Source organism: Galleria mellonella, unplaced genomic scaffold, assembly GCF_026898425.1.
Source record: "Galleria mellonella isolate WM207_F2 unplaced genomic scaffold, CSIRO_AGI_GalMel_v1 utg714, whole genome shotgun sequence".
Taxonomy (NCBI): domain Eukaryota; kingdom Metazoa; phylum Arthropoda; class Insecta; order Lepidoptera; family Pyralidae; genus Galleria; species Galleria mellonella.
This window is the reverse complement of record NW_026442142.1, coordinates 151,135-167,730: the sequence shown is the minus strand read 5'-3', so window position 1 is coordinate 167,730 and position 16,596 is coordinate 151,135. Positions and strand designations below refer to the sequence as shown.

The following is a 16,596-nucleotide window of genomic DNA, read 5'->3' as shown; positions in this document are numbered from 1 at the left end:
TTTAGCCTCTGCGCCCTGAATACATGGATAACAATAAATTGTTTTATCGTTAAAAGTTTCATAAGCGTACATTATTTTATTACATTACAGCAGGCCTGCGCTGGGGGGAAAGGGATTTTTAGTAATGGACTATAAATCCCATTGCTAGCAATATACCTAATCAGGTCGACCTCCTCGTGATTCCCCCTGGAAACTATCATGGTTAATTCCTGATAATTTCATCATGATGGGCTAACTGGCCTGTTTTCATTCTCATCGATCACTCTTCACTGGTGCTCCGTGAGCGTATCCCGATATCATTCCATTATCACCCATAAAAAAAAACAGGCCCGCGCTTGCGTCACAGCCGCTCATCATTAAATGTCTCGAATTGACCCCAAACTAGTCGAGCGTTCACGATCTAACTACACGTAAGTTAACTGATTTAACGTATTAATTACGTTAAAACAATCAAATATATAATATACAGATCTATCTTAGCAAGTAGGTATATAATTTACGACGTACCTAATGGTCCATATATGTGTAAACAGGGGCCGAGGTGTACTCGGCGTGTTCCTTTCTATTTTGGCTGTGAGCATAACATAACGTGTGGCCACTTCAGGCAGCGTTGCCTTAATCGATTTCTGATTCGTTTATGTGGCAGCTTATTCTTGTTACTAAGTAGTAAGCTATCACAACATTCACAATGCTACGGCACGCAGTCGCTACATTAAGTAGGTACATACGTATGTACATGCAGGAGAAACAATATAATTATTCAGCCGCTTGGTGAGAGCCCTCTCTCATACGTGAGATTTTGAATAATTAAATTTATTCATGGTCCTTGTTGATAAATATTCCATCTGCTTCAGTTCATTAAGGGGAGAATAAAAAGTTAATTGAGGCAAATATTCTCAACAAAAATAATGTATTTTAAATACACAATTGGGACTTAACGCGATGTAAAAGCTTTTACAGAAACATTGGCAATAAAGAAATAGGTATGTAGGTAGTATTTACCTGTAAAAGCTTTTACATCGCGTTAAGTGCCGATTGTACATTTAAAATATGTGTAAACAACGCGAAAGTTTAAATTAAATATAATGTAATTAAATCGAATATACATATAATAATAGTAATCATATACTAATCAATCATTTTACATCTGAATTTTTATAAAATTAACTACCAACCTAACCACGATAGGCGAACCAGTATACTCTGTTATGTCCGTGGTACTGTACACATCTATAGGCGACTGTTAACACTTTCCATCAGGTAGGCCGCCAGCTTGTTTGCCATTCTAAGTCGTATAAAAAAAAATATTATTATTTGTGATTTGCCATCCTCATTTCAATTCAATTTATTTATTGCATTCTACAATATTATTTAGCAACACATCCAATATCTATATGAATATTGCCCCCTACTTCGTACGCGTAGATTTAAAAAGTAGCGAGAACAATTACATGGACCACTTTTAGATGAGGTATCCAAATACAAATACACTACATTTTAAGTTTGACCTTCAGAAATACAACAGTGAAAACGCCATCCAATTGGTGCGATACTTTTTGTGTGATACCGGAACAAATGAATGTGGGAATGTTTGTGAGTATGTGTGAATGTGTGTTGTGTAATCCATCTCATATTATTTTTTTCTTCAGTATCTTCCATGTAATAATATACAATTACAATACATAATATATATAATAATACATATTTTAATTACAATTTTATTACATTAGTAGGGTTTTCTAAAATACATTTAAATATTATAAAGTGGTAATACTTGAAAGTATAGACTTTCAAGGCAATAGTGCCTACCAATGAGACCACAAAGACTGATGATGTGCCCCTCTGTTTATCTTGTCTGTCCATTCGTCTCTTACATCCTCTACCGTCCCACCGTTTACACACTATCGATTGGCCATTTATTTACATACCAACCCGACGGTACAATTTTTACATTTTTTATTCACTGTCCACTGATGAACATAAGCCTCCCCCTTAGGGAGGTTTGTCAGTAGTTGTCATGCTTGGCAGGCGAGTTGGCAACCGCAGATAGGCGTTTACATATGTTTTAAGAGAGACGCTACTACACATTCCTCCACCATAAGCTGCCTCAGTCGCCTCCTACGGCACTCGCGGGAAAGGAAGGGGTGTACCATTCTATGCTTGGACCTACACGGCGAATTTCTTCAAAAATATTTATTTATTTATTATATCCACTGGATGAGCCTTACAGTCTTCCAATACGCCCACCCAGGTAAGCATGAGTACAATAACATATAAAAAGGAATAATAAGATTTAACTAAAACAAAAAACGTCTGAACACAAATAATATAAAAACATCCAATTGATTTAACTAAAACAAAAAACGTGTGAACACAAATACTCTGTGGTCACCAACAATATGTCGAGATAATATACAATATTATTAGAATTAAAAGAGAAAAACTCTATTACAAAATGCAAATCTAAGTTGGTTTAAGGCATATGAACATATCATCCAATTGCGGATACTGGCTCAAAATATCATATGGTCAACGTTTAGTTTCAATAACATTCTGCAAGTGATAGGTTCTAATATTGAAATTACGTGGTAGCCCTGTCTTAGCGAACAACATTATAAGATCTATAATCTGTTCTTCGTAACGATGGAACATCGAATAACGTGTGAAACTTCGTCTCTCAATACGACGTATGACATTGATATTGGGGATTCCATATCAGCATATTCGTACGTTAATGCCACTACATATCCTACTATTTAATGATAATGCCCTAACCATCACCCATAAATAAAAACTAGTAGAACTGGTTGGGGGGAAAGAATTGTTAGTAGTGGGTAATAACAGCCCCATTGGTAACAATATACCCTAACAGGTCGACCTACACGCGCTTCCCCCTGGAAACCATCGTGATTAATTCTTATCAAATTCTTCATGATAGGTCAACTGACCTGCTTCATGCTCACCTATCACCCCTCACTGGTGCCCCGCCAGCGTATACCGATAGCGCGGGCGGGGTTATAATTACATTATCATCCATTAAAAAAAAACTAGTAAAACTGTTGCGGCCCGAAACCGCTTGTAAGAAAGCCGCCGAAGATAGCTTGGATGTGATTATTATCTGCATCCGAGCTAATTCAAATGTTAGTCTTTGAGTGGTTTCTCAAATATTAACGTAGTTCAGTATTCTAATTACACAGCAAGTTGCTCGGGGAACCGTGGAGAAGGAAATATTAGGAAATTTGCAATTTTTTTAAGTATTTTTCACCACATAACATTTCCGTTTTACCAAAAATTTACTGGGAGAGAAAGCATATCATTAAGTCCGCCTTTCGAACCAAACATAAAGAATAAACAAAATAAATAATTCCAATGTTCACAGTACACGTGTAGGTTACATCCTAGCTTATACAAAGGGGACAAGGATTGTTAGTAAAAGGGACTAATAGCCCCATTACTAGCAATATACCTTATGAGGACAACCTGGAAACTACCGTGCTTAATTATTCTCATTATTAGGCACAATGAGCCAAATGATCTGCTTCATACTCACCTATCAACCATAAATAGCACAGGCGGGGAAAGGGATTGTTAGTAATGGAGAGGTTAGCCCCATCGCTATCAACATACCTTATCAGGTCGACCTTCACGCGGTTCTCCCTGGAAACCATCGTGACTAATTTATCATTGAATTCGTCACGATGAACTAACTGACCTTCCTTTCCATCCTCACCAGTCATCTCTCACTGGTACCCCGCTAATGTATACCATTAGCGCAGGCGAGGATACCATTCCATTATCATCCATCAAAAAAAAAAAGCACAGGCGGGGTTAATATTCCATTTTTCACCTAATAAAAAACGCATTGTTGGATACTTTATATACTGATTCAGACGGGCAAAACCGAAGAAAAGCTAGTTAGGTAGAAAAATAAAACTATAAAAATATCCTATAGGATAATCTAGAGCACACTTAATCTATAGACATGTGTACCAAATTTCATCCAAATCCGTTCACCCGTTAAAACTAACATTCATGTTTTTGCAAAGTCGCTTTTAATTTTAGAATATTAGTAGGATTCTTTTTTGAATAAAGCGCAAATGACACTATTCTAAATACAATATGAAGACGGCCCAAAAACTACCTACACACGCGAGTAGAATGAGTAGTAGTTCCATAATCGCTGTGTAGAGACAGCACTGGCGTTCATTCGCTAACTACAGATAGTTTTTTTTTTAATGGATGAAAATGGGATGGTAACCCCACCCGCGCTATCGGTATACACCGGCGGGGCACCAGCGAAGGATGATAGGTGAGGAGATGAAGTAGGTCAGTTAGCCCATCGTGAGGAATTCAACAAGAATTGTTCACCATGGTTTCCAGGGGGAACCACGTGGAGGTCGACCTAATAGGGCATATTGCTAGCAATGGGGCTGTCAAACTCCATTATTAACAATCCCTTTCCCCCCAACTACAGATAGTAATATAATAATAAATAAAAATATACAAAAATTTACCTTATGGGTATGTGTATTTATTTTCATAGTATGAAAATAAATTGCATATTTTTATAATGGATGATAATAGAATGGTAACACCACCTGCGCTAACAGTATACGTAGACTTGTATTCATGGTCATGAATAAATTAAAATAACAGAGTACGCTGGCAGGGCACCAGTAAGGGATGATAGGTGAAAAGTGAAAGGTAGGTCAGTTAGCCTATTGTGATGAAAATACCTGGAATTCACCACGATGATTTTCAAAGGGAGCCACGTAGAATCAATCTGACAAGTTATATTTCTAGCAATGAGACTAATAGTCCGCATTACTAACAATCTCTTAAAATGAAATGCTTTGCTTGGGTACCTCTGTCCTATTCGAGTTTCTATCGTGAAACAGTTGTGTTTACATAAAAAAAAAAATGATAAAAAAAAATTACCTCCAAAAGAGGCATCGAGATTTAAGAGGCGTTATTTAATTTTTTTTTTTTCATCTGTTAGGGATACTAGAAACGGTAAAGGTGGCCACGGCAAGTAGTTTGATAACATAGTATTTAAAGAACTAAAGTTTTAAAGCGTAACTATGTATAAAATATATATATGTATTACAAATATTATGATAACTTCTATCAATAGAAAAAGCAGGCGCTAACTTAAGTAACATTTTATAATCACTTTCAATTTAAATAGATAGCCAATATTATCAAAGAAACATAGACGACACTGGAACAATGTAAAACTACAAATTTATTTATTTATTTTAGACACCTAAAGTCCATTTTTGTTACTAAATGTACTTAAAAACCGTGTTCATACTTAATTACTAATAATGATAATACTCTCAGCAAGCATTTTCACGAAAAGACTATCTAATTTATTTACAAACATGTTCAGGATACTATTGCCATTCTCGCATATTGTATATTTGTATATAAGAACGAAGCTATCTTTTTACGCCAGACTGCATCAAAACCATCTGTACGAGCTTCGGCAAATATAGCATTTGTATTAATTTAGCTTATATAATTCGCGTAACTATTTTATCGACTAGATCGTCTTTTTCCTTCATTCTGTTGCATAATTTTTAACATAAAAAATGTTTTGATTTACAAATTAAAGCATCAAATATATTTATTTATGTGTCTATTTACTATATATCTCAAAAAGAGATAGCTAGAAATATTTTAATTTTTGGAATTTTTTCAATTCTAATTAGCCTTAAAATAAAAAACAGAGTTGGCAACATTAAGTATCTAGTGCCGTTGCATTCTAGATAAACGAAAGTTTAAAAAGTACACTGTGTTTTGTCATGATATTTACCGGTATATTTTATAATTTTATAATTATTTTGTTGAATTTTTAGAAAATAAAAAAAATGGTTGGAATAGATCCCGGATCATGGTCCGCTGATGACACCATGAGAATTTTAATAGCATCAGACATACATTTAGGTTACCTCGAAAACGACGCCGTTCGCGGGGAAGATAGTTTCATTGCATTCGAAGAAGTTTTATCATTAGCTGTACAGTACGACGCAGATTTGATCTTGCTTGGAGGAGATCTATTCGATCATGCGAAACCTTCCCCTGCATGTATGTTCAAATGTACACAACTTATCAGAAAATATTGTTTAGGCGATAAGCCCATCAGCGTCGAGCTATTGTCAGATCAATTTGTGAATTTTTCTCGTGTCGTCAACTACGAAGATCCAAATTTAAATGTGTCATACCCCATTTTATCTATACATGGTAATCATGATGACCCCGTGGGGCAAAGCAGTATCAGCTCTCTCGACATTTTGTCTATCACAGGTCTGGTGAACTATTTTGGCAAATGGAGTGACTACACTCACGTTCGCATTACACCTGTTCTTATGCAAAAGGGATCCACTAAGCTAGCACTTTATGGCCTCAGCCACCTAAAGGATCAACGACTTTCTCGACTTTTTGCAGAAAAAAAAGTAGAAATAGAGCGTCCCGATGATGGGAATGACTGGTTCAACTTGTTAACTCTGCACCAGAACAGGGCTGACAGGGGCCCTAGTAATTACATACGGGAAGATGTATTGCCAAGTTTTTTAGACTTAGTAGTATGGGGCCATGAACATGATTGTCAGCTCTATGAAATGAAAGAAAATAAAACTGAGAATGAAAGATTTTTTGTTGTACAGCCTGGCAGTACAGTCGCGACATCGTTAGCCTCTGGAGAGGCGTTGCCAAAGCACTGTGCACTATTACAAATACACAATAGTGATTATATATTGACACCCATTCCATTGAAGACAGTTCGTCCCTTCATCTTCAAGACCATTGTTTTATCCGAAGAAGATTTGGGCTCCAAGCAAGTAAATGAAAATGAAAAAGTACAGGAGTTCTTAAAATCTAAAATAAATGAAGCTATCTCTGAAGCTGAGAAGCTCCGTAGTGGAGATCCCAAACAACCAACCCTGCCATTAGTAAGACTCAGTGTATTTTATGAGCGAGAGGAACAAGACTTCAATAGAGTGAGATTTGGACAAAATTTTAATGGTCTAGTTGCAAATCCGAATGATATACTGATTATGAAAAAAGAAAAGAAAATTAGAGAGCGAAAGGAGCAAATCAACAATGAGGACAATCACATTTCGGGCGTGGCCGCCGAGGCCGTAGACGTAGAATCTCTGCTGCGTACGTACTTCGAGTCTCTACCCCCCGAGCGAAACCTCCAAGTGTTATCGGTGCGCGCCGTCACGGACGCTGTCAGGGAGTTTACTCTGAAGCACGACGACGACGTGTTCCGGCGCGTCTTCGAAGCTCACAAACGGCGATGCGTCGCAGCCCTGCTCGAGTCCACGGCGGAGAAGGTCGACGAGGTCGAGGAACGACTCCGCATCTGCAAACAGGAATTGGACGCGGCCGATGACGATCAACTGAGAACACTCATCGATACGACGGCCGCACTCAAGGTCAACAACACCCCGACTATGAAGCGGGCTGTGGTGGTGCTGTCGAGCGACGACGAGGCCAAGGTGGAGGAAGCCATGGCTCGCGGGCGAGGGCGCGGGGCGCGGGGCGCTCGCGGCCGGGGCCGGGGCCGCGGCCGCAGCCGCGCGCGCGCCGACCCCGACCCGCCGCCGCCCGAGCCGGCGCCCGAGCGCCGCACCACGCCGCGCCGCTCTGCCGCACAGAAGTCTGCCACGTGGTTGCAGAGCTTGGCCACGACACGGCGACGTCGCGAGTCGTCGGATATCGAAGATTCCGACTGAACGCTAGACCGTTGAGCATTCCTTTCTAATAAATCTCTTTATCACTTGAAACGTGTTGTCGTTGCGATCAGTAATAGTAGCTACCTATTGTAGATTTCTTCCCGTACCTACCATGATTTCGATATTCCCTAACTCAAAATCTATTCACAGGATACGGTCCACAGAAAATAGTAGTGTGCACCCGGCGATACGCTTAGGCATTGCAATCCATTCCTGTGAACACCCGTTATAAATAAGTATGACAAAAGAGCTAGTCGTAATTATATTTGCATTAAATAGGGTAGGTATCGGTGGTGTTATATTACATAAAGTGTCGAACCTATTTAGCCATTACATTTATTTATGCGTCGACAACAACTGTACTAGATATATATCTATATTTTTTTTTAAAATTCGTCTACCGACTAAAAGATTTTGTTAAGTAACCATTTAAATAATCTATTTTTAAATTTGTTTAATGAAAGTTTCTTTATATCAATAGGAATATTATTAAATATATAATATAATATATTTTTTTTATTTTCTTTTGGATTACGTTCGACCATATTTTATGATATCCGACAGCCATAACATCTAATAACGTACAAAACGTAATATATACCTATTTAAAAATATCTAAGTTTATTCTACGTCCATTGTGCGGGCGAAACCCAAAGCGGATGGTAATCGAAGCTCATACGGTTTGATTTTTTTTCAAATGCACAAAAAATGGTAAATGATTTTTTGTAACTGGAGTCTAGATATTCCTGATTGTACGTTGTCCCATAAGTTTGTTGCCTAATTTCTGTACTGGCTGTTGTAAAATGTGAAAACTTCTGCAATCACATTCCGTACTCTCACGGTCGCAAAACAAAGCACATCGGAACGGTGTGCATGTGTATAAACATGCACCAGACAGCTGCTTTTTAAAAAAAAAACCTATAGCCATCTACAGTCTTCCCACTATAATCGGAATGGGTTGGATAAGTAGGGATAACAAGTACAGTCCACCGAGTGCATAATGCTTGATATAATTTCCAAGAGAATTAAGTGCATTTTACAGTACTACGTCGACTTTATAGGAATAAATAAATCCGATAGAACAAAGTGATAATTTCCTACATATATGATTGAGCAATGCCTCCAAAGTTCCACACCGGCCGGGAGAGTAGTCACCAATTCACTTGCATTTAACAAATAATTTTATAACATGGTACGGAACACCAGAATGTGTGAGATGCGCCGTCTGATGCTTGCGAGTCCCAATTTAGTTCTCGACGAGAAACGGAACCGACCGGCTGCGCGCGCGTCGTCACTGCTACTGCTACTGACTCCACTTACTTGAATTCACGCATATTATGTATTATTTACTTATTCGTCGATTGATAGGTAGTGACGTCTCTCTTAAAACTCACTAAATCTTAACTGTAATTGCCAACCTGCTTGCCAATCGTGGCAATTATTAGCAAAACCCCCTAATAGGGAGAGACCTATGTTTAGCAGTAGACGTATCGTGATAGAGGAGTAATATCACTCGTTAACTTTTACTGCGGACAAAGCTGGGCGTTAAAAATAAAAAAAACGAGCATTATAAAATGAATTTATTAACAAGAGGGTGGTAGCGTGGCGGCGCGAGTCAGGTGAGCACGGTGTGCAGGTAGCGCAGCGCGGCGGCGGCGGCGGCGGCGCGGTCGCGGCCCGCGAAGACCAGCGCCGGCTCGGCGGGCAGCAGCCGCAGCACGGCCAGCGCGCCGCCCTCCGCGTCCAGCGCCGCCCACTCGGGCTGCAGGCCCAGCGCGCTCGCCGCCGCCGCCAGCCGCACCTCCGCCGGCAGCTGCGTGCCGCTCCACAGCGCCTCGCGGCCCAGCGCCAGCGTGCTCTCATCTGTCGATCCAATATCCAGTGTTTGCTCATGTTTCTACTATTACGCACGACCGAGGTCAACAATGTCTTTCTTAATCGAGCATTATATTCGTGATGTTTACGAAAAAAAAAATAAGAAAATATAGATCCATTTCTTATTTTGGTTCGTTTATTTACGTAAACAACTTTATTCATAAGTAAAGATACATATACCTAGTCTAGCCATAAGTTCTGATCTATCCACCCTATTAAATTGTAAAGATTGATTTAGGGCATGTCCTGTATATCGACGATAAGCAAAGAGCTTCAGGTCTTATTTTATAAAACGCGACAGAGTTCTAGCGGGAATCTTCATTCCTTGCGATAAGATTTTTTGCTTCCTAATGGAATTTCGACGAATTCTGGCTTTAACAGCATTTTTTCTAGTCTTCGACAGAGGAAGTGTTGTTTTTGAAAGCTTTTTGAAGTTTCTAGAATTTGACCGATGGCTCCATATCCACTTTGTGCAAGGCGATCTGCTGCAATCCTATTTTATTTAACGCCCCATTCCATATTATAATTTCATAATGAACACGAAAAAATATGTGAAGCGACGTGAAATGGAAAGAAGTTTTTAAAATAATAAACGTGTTCCAAATTCAAAATAATTAAAAAGTTAAAAAAAAGAATAATTTTTATGTAACAGTATTTAAGGCCAGACTAGTTAGATTATAAAAAAGGCAGTCTAAATTATCAATTGCTTCCTAAAAAGCACCATAAATCGTAAACACGTTACAATGGAATGGTAACCCCGCCAGCACTAAAAGTATACACCGACAGGACACCAATGAGGGATGATAGGTGAGGATGAAAGCAAGTCAGTTAGCCCATCGTGATAAATATAAAGCTAGTAGTAATATTTTTTCAATAAATTGACGGTTTTTAAATACATCATTGTAGAAAAGTAACAACCGACTAGATATTTTTTTTAATGGAATCGCCCGCGCTTTCAGTATAGGTACGCTGGTGGGGCTCCAGTGAGGATAAAACAGTTCGATTGGCCCCATCATAATTCATAAATTAAGAGGGTTTCCAAGGATAACCGTGTGGTGGTCGACCGGATAGAGTATATTGCCAGCAATGGAGCTGTAGATTCCTATTACCAACAATACCTTTCTCCCCGCATCAAGATCGTTCGATACATAGAAAAATCAAGATACGTTTAGCGCTTACCTTTACTAGCTGGAAATGCTAGATGATATTCAGATATCTTCTGGCCCAAATTGGGTCTGTTCATTATGTCCCTAGTTTCGCTATACTTGTCCATCGCTTTCCCCACTGCTCTGACCAGAGCGTCCTCCTGAAATCATTAACACGAAGATATATTAACTTTAAACGTTAAATAACACAAAGGATTTAAAAAGCTATAAAATATTCACTGTAAAAGAGGGTGGACAAAGTTAACCGAATTGTGTTATTGTTTATTACTAACATAGGTAATTTATGCTCATTTCCACTGAGGGTTTGCTGGAAGAGAACTCTTACAGAGTTAAGCTCGCCTGTTGTACATGTTTATTTAATAAAAATTATATGTATGTAAGTTTTTGTGTACGATACAGTATAAATAAATAAAATAGTTTATAAATGTCAAAGTAATATAATAATACATTAATAGATCTTGTGTGATAATAAAATGAGAGTCACCTTCGAACGGGGTTTCCACATTTGGCGAAATGTCCGGTGATGCACACCGCCTCACCATCCAATGGTCGCAAGATGAGCTCGTACAATATCAATGGTCGTTTGTATTTGTATGTATGTATGATAATATTTAAAAAATAATATAGTAATGTATGATATTTATTTAAAAAATAATAAAAAGATTCGTCAAGCAGTGTTCTATAGTAGCAAGAGCACAAACTTTACTCGGTTTGTAACTGGATAGCGCTTTCACTAGAGAGTGATTTACATCTACGAGTTGTTTGCATGGATACTTCTGCTTTCTTACTATATAGTAATAAAAGGTGATATAGTAATGAAATGTAAAGTAGTCCACGGGGTTGGCAACGCGCTACGTAAATCACGGGTGTCGCAGCGAGTTCCGCAAGGCAACGCTTGGCACTTTCTCGCAAGTGGACTGTCACCACCACCCTAGGCCGCCGGGGTGAGGGTGAGGGGAGGTGGGAGAGAGCTACGGCGGTAGCGGGACGAACCTCGTCGAAGTCCCTGGTGACGCGCGCGAGGTTCTCGCGCAGGTAGGAGTAGAGCTGGGCGGCGGCGAGCTGGCGCGCGGCCTTCTTGGTGGTGGAGGTGGCGCGGCGCTCGTGGTCGCCGACGCGGGCGCCCACGGTGAAGTGGCGCAGGTGCGGCGGGCCCTCGTCGCCCAGCAGCGCGTACTGCGGCGCCGCCAGCCGGTACTCGGCGCACAGCTCGCTCAGCAGCGCCACGTGGCTGCGGGCCTCCAGCGGCCGCATCGCGCTCACGCCGCCGCCCTCCGCCGCCGCCGCTGCCGCCGCGGGGCCCTGCTACGACAAGCAGCAGACAGCAGGTAGGAAGTAGTTGCCACGCTTGCCACACGGGTTGACAACCAAAGCTAAGTTTCTAGTGATGTTTAAAGAGAGACGATGCTGCCAATCCCCCTGCTATTAAGTGACCTTAGTTGCCTCTTACGACACTCACTTAAAAGGAAGGGGTGGCCCATTCTATGTTAGAATCTACACGGCGACGATGACACGGATGTGACGGCACCAATTCACTAGGAATTAACTACGATAGTTCCCAAGTAGGATTAGTTGTATCCATCAGAAATCCCCCTAAAAAGAGATAAAAAAATATTTTTTTAATTATAACAGAAGATAACTTATCTACTTTAAAAACACTATCGGGACTTAAACATTGGATTGCACATCAAAGCGTCGGCAATAAAAAAGCGTTTATGTAGGTAGATTAGGTAGGTAGATTTACCTGCAAAAATTTTTCATCGCGTTAAATCCAAATAGTGTATTTGAAACAACGCAAAAACGCGAAAGTTAAAAATTAACTAAATTATCTACTATATAAAAGAAAGGAATAATGGCTCACCTGCGGTTTATTAGTGCTGAAGAGACCGTACGGTGGAGGCACCGGGTGACCGGCGGCGGCGAGACGGGCCAGCATAAGCTTGGCCACTTCCTGCTTGGCCTCCTTCTTGGAGCGCGCCGCCGCCGTCACCACGAAGCCCAGTGCTTTACACCGGTACTCGAACGTCATTTGGTGCTGCGGGCCGGACTAGTGACGACAAATTAACATTAAATGTAATCCGATCTCTTTTATTTATTTATTTATAAATTAGTCATCGCACTTACAGTACCCCAAAACGTGTAGTGAGCCATAGGTTTATTTTACAAACTTAAAAATTCTGAACATTTTAAAAATATATCTATTTTGTCATTAAATATATCAATATCTGGCTGCTGAGTAATCAGAAAATTGAGCAGAGAAATAGCAATAAGTAGGAGCAAACTGAGCGGTACAGGTGCAAACCGGTGGTGCTAATAGTAATTGACACGCATGCAATCACATGCAGTGTTGGGGTGCGTACAAAGAACAACGGCTGAGAGTTAGAGGATTGTTTATTCCACCGTTATTTATAGCTCCTCTTCTTTATTTTTTTAAATAAAAAATCTACACACTTCATAAAAATATAATTTCAACAACAATTTTTTAATAATTTTTATAAATATTACTATTAAATGCTCTGTATGAATTTGAAGACAAAAATTTTAAAATTTGAGCAAATAACAAAAACAAAGGTAAATACATAAAATAATCTATCTCCTCAACCAAGCTATATGCTTTGTCATCAACCTTCCAAAGTTTGATCACATTTCTTTCAAATGGCTCAAAATCCGAGCTCAAATGGCTTCCAATTCGTCAATACAGAAACCTTAGGACTCTTTGCACCCTCTTTTCCCTTTATTAAAACCCCCAGACTCCTAATTATTTAAACAGCAAATTCCAGTACCTTTTTAAAACTCACTATTGGTAAGTTATGTTCCAGTACTTTCCAATTATCTAATTTATGACATTTTTATGATATAATATAAAGCAAGGCACCACTGTGCAGACAGCACAGGAAATTATGAAAATGGAACTGCATACAAAGCTTCACTCAAAGGCTGGCAATGCTATAGCTGTACCAAACCATTACCTTTGATATACACTCATAATCTGGTATCTCCCCCATCTTCACCATCATTTCTTGAAGAACAGACGCAGCAGTCTTCATTCTGTAATTAAATTTATTTTACATAGCGTAACTTATAATTTCTGAATTGAAGTACATTTCATATAAATATCTCAATGATACTTGAATACTTGCTTCTTATAAGGAAATGACGTGAATTAAGGTTCCAGTCTTCAACATCTAGATCAGAAGGCCTATGTTCAATAGTGGATGGATAATGGCTGAGATGATAAAGGAATATTTGCTAGTAACTTAGATTATATAAAAAAAAATAAAAGAAGTGTGTGAGAGACGATATGGCCAAAATGAGAATGAATATTAAAACATTGGAAATGACTACAAATAGCTATGAATGAAAAAAGAAAACATATTACACTGACTTCAAATAATTGGAAGATGGTGAATTTGGATTATAATTTGTTAATAAGAAGATAACTTACTTATATTACTTGAAGTACAAATGGAATAGATAGTGTGTAAATACTTCTTGGTAGCTAGTTTTTTTTTTTTTTTTATTGTACCTGTCTGTTAATGAATTGACACTTTAATACAATTGTCTCGCTACTAAAAGCATAACTAGATTCTCATTATTTATTTTTTCTCTAATATTTAGCACAAACTATATATAAAAGATAGTCCAGTTAATATAGCTGAGGTTTATATTTTTTTACAAACAATTGTAAAATGTCGTAACGACGTAAATAAAAACAGAGGAACATACCTGAAAAAAAGATGACATATCAAAGAATGCAAATTAAAATTAACTACAAAATATATATAGGATAAGTTAGAAACCTATATAAATGGAAATAAAACTTTTCGGTAGGGGGACCGACTGTCGCATCTGTCATATGACAGATGTCAACTCGACACCACCTTCAATATGGGGATTACATGCTAGCAATGGGGCTATTAGCCCTTCTTTGCATAATTTTTTTTTATTCGTGAAATAAATCAATGTGATATAATTCATGTTCATAATAAAAAAAATGTTAAAAAAATAAATTTGACAGCTATGTTTATTTTTTGCAATGGAAATTAAAAAAGTATCCAGACGCGATCAAATTAAAGTGAAATTGTTCTTATATATAATTGTTGTACATTCAATGTTATGATGGAAATTTTCACTATTATGCAAAGATGGGTTAGACCTCATTACTAATAATCCCTTTTCCCCCTATAACTCGATATTGATATCTATGATTGAAAAACATTTTGTATAATAGCCAGTGATAACATGAATAAACAAAAGTGGATATATTGACCAGAGCAATCAATATCCGGCCTTTTTTTAGGCCTTATTTATAAATTCTATTAAGATAGATAGATAGATAGATACTCTTTATTGTTTCCTCCAAAAGATTACAATAGTAAACTTATTTACAATAGTAAACTTATTATAAATATAAATAATTATAAATGTTCGCGACATTATAATCACTTTATATAGTTATAGCGATATTTTATAGTTGTTTTTGTCATTAGTTTTAATCGTTTTTAAATTGTTTATTTTACATAGATTTTTAGATGTATCTATAGCTCGTAAGTCGAATAAAACATTTTTTGTGTCTTGTTATTATTACCCGTAAATAGAATAAGAAAAGGAAATTGTAAAAGTAAATAGAAATAAGACAATTGTAACAAATAAATAGATGCCATATGGTGCCGCTCTGAAGAGATACGCGTCTCTTTCACACTCGCCTCGTCCCGCTCGCACAGACTCGCTAACGCGAGATAGTACATGTTATCGTGCGACCGGGCGGGTATAAAGATAGGCCGCCTACCGTCGAGCGGCATGCTCAACTTTGGAATGTGATTCCTTGATCTTGGGGCAAGTGCTGGCCACGGACCTTCTCTCGCAAGGCATGAAGGAGAGGATCGCCGCTCTGGTCGGGGATGAAGCTGCCCGCCTCGAGGACCAGCCAACGCCCCCCATAGAGGAAATGGAGCTGGCCAGAAGCATTAGCGAGCAGTTCGTTGTAACAAGACCGGCGCGACGACCTAGAAGTCCTGATGAAACAGAGGAGGGACACAAGCGTCCCTGTCAGGAATCGTCGCCGCCATTACAACAGACTCCCATGCCACAACGAGACCCTCGGCTACGGCATAGGACAGCCGAAGCCACAAACATAGACCCGCTTCCAGCAACATATGCCAACGTAGCCAAGGCGCCAGCTCCACCTCCTGGAACGATGGCACCTCAATCAACGAGAACATTGACATCAGGCGCCGCACAAACCCCTCTTGCGGCCAAAAAGAATAGAATCCCTCCGCTCATAGTGGAACACTTGCCAAACTGGGTCCACCACTTCAAGCACCTTAAGGCAACGCTCAATTTCGCCCCGAACGCTCGCCCGTATGGGAAGGGGGTGAGATTCTCACCGAAGTCGGAGGAGGAATATCGCACCATCCAGAGATACCTCTCCGACTTAGAAAAGAAGGAGAAAATCAGCTGGTTCTCCTACCAGCTACCAGCCGAGAAAAGCCTTAAGGTGGCTATCCGCGGCATTCCAGCGGACACACCGATCGACGAAATCGCAGAAGCCCTGACGGAGCTTGGATACGAGAGCGAATACATCAGGCAAATCAAAGCCCGTCAGGGCCGTCCAGGCTGCATATTCTACGCCCAGTTAAAGCGCACTCCAGGCATCATTCCCGGCATATACGAAGTCAGCGAGTTGCTGTGTATGCCGGGAATCAAAATTGAAGCATGGCGGGGGAAGAAAGGCCCGGCTCAATGCCACCGATGCCAAAGCTTCCGCCATTCATCGTACGGATGCCATAGAAAACTCGCGTGTGTCCGCTGCG

The 16,596-nt window shown here is 39.4% G+C and overlaps 2 protein-coding genes across 6 annotated transcripts; one reads left to right on the top strand and one right to left on the bottom strand.

Moving 5' to 3' along the window:
• The first annotated feature begins 5,753 nt into the window (after window positions 1–5,753).
• Window positions 5,754–8,248, top strand: LOC113523331 (double-strand break repair protein MRE11). The gene has a single exon (XM_026909253.3). It carries the CDS (start codon window positions 5,874–5,876, stop codon window positions 7,740–7,742), a length of 1,869 nt encoding a protein of 622 aa, XP_026765054.1. The 5' UTR covers window positions 5,754–5,873; the 3' UTR covers window positions 7,743–8,248.
• A 1,059-nt stretch (window positions 8,249–9,307) lies between these two features.
• On the bottom strand, window positions 9,308–14,670 carry LOC113523430 (double-stranded RNA-binding protein Staufen homolog 1-like). 5 transcript variants are annotated; one of them, XM_026909406.3, is made up of 6 exons: window positions 14,510–14,670; window positions 13,753–13,831; window positions 12,645–12,830; window positions 11,777–12,088; window positions 10,797–10,923; window positions 9,308–9,605 (listed from the first exon to the last, which is right to left on the bottom strand). In XM_026909406.3, exons 2-6 carry the CDS (start codon window positions 13,828–13,830, stop codon window positions 9,358–9,360), a joined length of 951 nt encoding a protein of 316 aa, XP_026765207.2. In that variant the 5' UTR covers window position 13,831; window positions 14,510–14,670; the 3' UTR covers window positions 9,308–9,357. The 5 variants fall into 5 exon arrangements, with proteins under 5 accessions (XP_026765207.2, XP_031763501.2, XP_026765210.3 ...); XM_031907641.2 differs by having other exon boundaries at window positions 14,584–14,653; XM_026909409.3 differs by having other exon boundaries at window positions 11,777–12,085; window positions 14,584–14,653.
• Between the last annotated feature and the right edge of the window lie 1,926 nt (window positions 14,671–16,596).